A 2032-nucleotide genomic window follows, 5' to 3' on the forward strand; every position below is an offset into this window, starting at 1 on the left:
CATGTAAATATTTTCAAAATATATGCTGTATGTGTGTGTATTTATATATACATAATAAATATATAAAGTGCACACACATATATTATGTAAACAAAAACTTTTATTTTGGATGCGATTAATCGCGATTAAACGTTTGACAGCACTATTAAATAAAAATAATAATTCTCCGGACAGAAAACAATACGATGTGTTAGTGTAAACAGGATTTCATGCACATTTGGTTCTTGCATTGACTTACGTTTCTATGGGTGTCCGGCAACCGCTGTGAAAACAACCCCAAATCAAACAGTGATTAAAGTGTGATTAAAGTGCGACTTCCCAGATCAAAGTGCAATCGTTCTGATTCATGTGTATTTGTTGCCCCCAAAGCAGGCAGAATTAAAGAGGGTCCCACACGCTTCATGCCAAATCAAAGGCATTTAACTTTGATCTGGACTTATCAAAAGCGGAAGCCAGGTGAAGCACTCTAATGGCGCTTTTCCACTGCGTGGTACGACTCGGCTCGGTACGGCTCAGTACGGCACGGCACGGCTCGGTTTGGCTCCGGTTGGGTTTCCACTGCAGCTGAAATAAATGAACTTTTCCACGACATTCTAATTTATTGAGATGCACCTGTATATATATATATATATATACACACACACATACAGTATATATATAAAATCATGTATTTTATTTTATATATTTTTAAGGAACAAATAAACAAACATTAATACTTAATTAATTCCTCCAGAAAGAAAATAACTGGCAAAATATCTGTTCCATTACACCAGATGTTTTATTTTTTCTTAGGTAGCTAGTTAGACTGTTTAGTTAACTTTAACTAACTTGCTAAAAATGCAAAGTGCATCATGATTTGCATTCTGTCAAATTTGAAAAGAAATGCAACAATGCTCACATAACTTCATTATTAGCTTTCACATCATTTTTTTATTTTTCTGCTTGAGTTTTTAATTGGATTTGTCATTATATAAATAAAAGATGCATAATGCACATTATCTGAAGAAGTAAATCAGCATTTTTATGAGTAAAAAGAGAGCAAATTGATTCTGACACATGCATGATTCTTCATGATTCCTTGAATTTGTCTGATTGGCCAAAAGCGTGAAAGAAAGTGACTGATGTGTTTTGTTTATATAGATTTATCCATCCATGACTCACTTGGGTCCTCCACATTCGAGGGCTTTGACCGTGTGCAGAGACGACATGGCGACGGGCTCGATGGTGAGAGAGTTATTCTCCACTGCGCACTGGACCGACTGAGACAACTGTAGGAAAAGAACAAGAGAACGTCAGAGAGAGAAAACAGACGATCAGAGGAAGACATGTGTGCTCACACACCTCAGAGCAGGTGAATGAAAGACATGGCCCGATATCTTCTCTGTACACCCTGCTGATGAACGCTGAGGAGCGATCCAGACTGGGCGCCTCCTTCCACGAGAGGAACTCTGCGAACAGCACCGAGTCCAACTAGATAAAAGAGAGAGAGAGTTTAGCTTATCCTGCTTAAAGGGATAGTTCACCCAAAAATGAAAATTACCCCATGATTTACTCACCCTCAAGCCATCCTAGGTGTATATGACTTTCTTCTTTCAGACCAATACAATTGGAGTTATATTTAAAAACATCCTGGCCCTTCCAAGCTTTATAATGGCAGTGAATGGGTGTTATTTTTCAACAGTCCAAAAGAAGTCCAATGACGCGCATCCATCCATAATAAAATGTGCCTCACACGGCTCCGGGGGGTGAATAAAGGCCTCCTGTAGCGAATCGATGTGTTTTTGTAAGAAAAATGTCCATATTTAAAATGTTATAAACACTTTTCTCTCACTTCTGCTAGGATGTATGCGTAGCGTAAGCGGCAGTGATTAGTGACGAACGCGGAACCGCAGAGGAGAGAGCAAAACAAAACGCCGGTCACAAATTAGAAGTACAAAACGAGGATTCGTAAAGAAAAATGTCGGAGGATTTCGATATAAGCCAAGAGGAGACTGGTTTTCCTTTGCTAAAGTAAGGAAACTTTGCTTCCTTT

At 38.6% G+C, this 2032-nt stretch overlaps 1 protein-coding gene across 1 annotated transcript in view; it reads right to left on the bottom strand.

The window, feature by feature from the left end:
* The window catches only part of LOC107745561 (guanine nucleotide exchange factor for Rab-3A-like), a gene marked incomplete at its 3' end in the record, with an annotated part of 13874 nt that overhangs the window by 703 nt on the left and 11139 nt on the right, over nt 1–2032 (bottom strand). The window contains exons 6-8 of the mRNA XM_016559453.1: nt 1342–1470; nt 1162–1268; nt 239–262 (exon numbers count right to left, since the gene is read on the bottom strand). Of these exons, the coding sequence (XP_016414939.1) occupies nt 239–262; nt 1162–1268; nt 1342–1470 (260 nt within the window). The remainder of the gene's footprint in view (nt 1–238; nt 263–1161; nt 1269–1341; nt 1471–2032) is intronic.

Source organism: Sinocyclocheilus rhinocerous, unplaced genomic scaffold (genome assembly GCF_001515625.1).
Source record: "Sinocyclocheilus rhinocerous isolate Xijiao unplaced genomic scaffold, SAMN03320098_v1.1 scaffold1099, whole genome shotgun sequence".
Classification (NCBI taxonomy): domain Eukaryota; kingdom Metazoa; phylum Chordata; class Actinopteri; order Cypriniformes; family Cyprinidae; genus Sinocyclocheilus; species Sinocyclocheilus rhinocerous.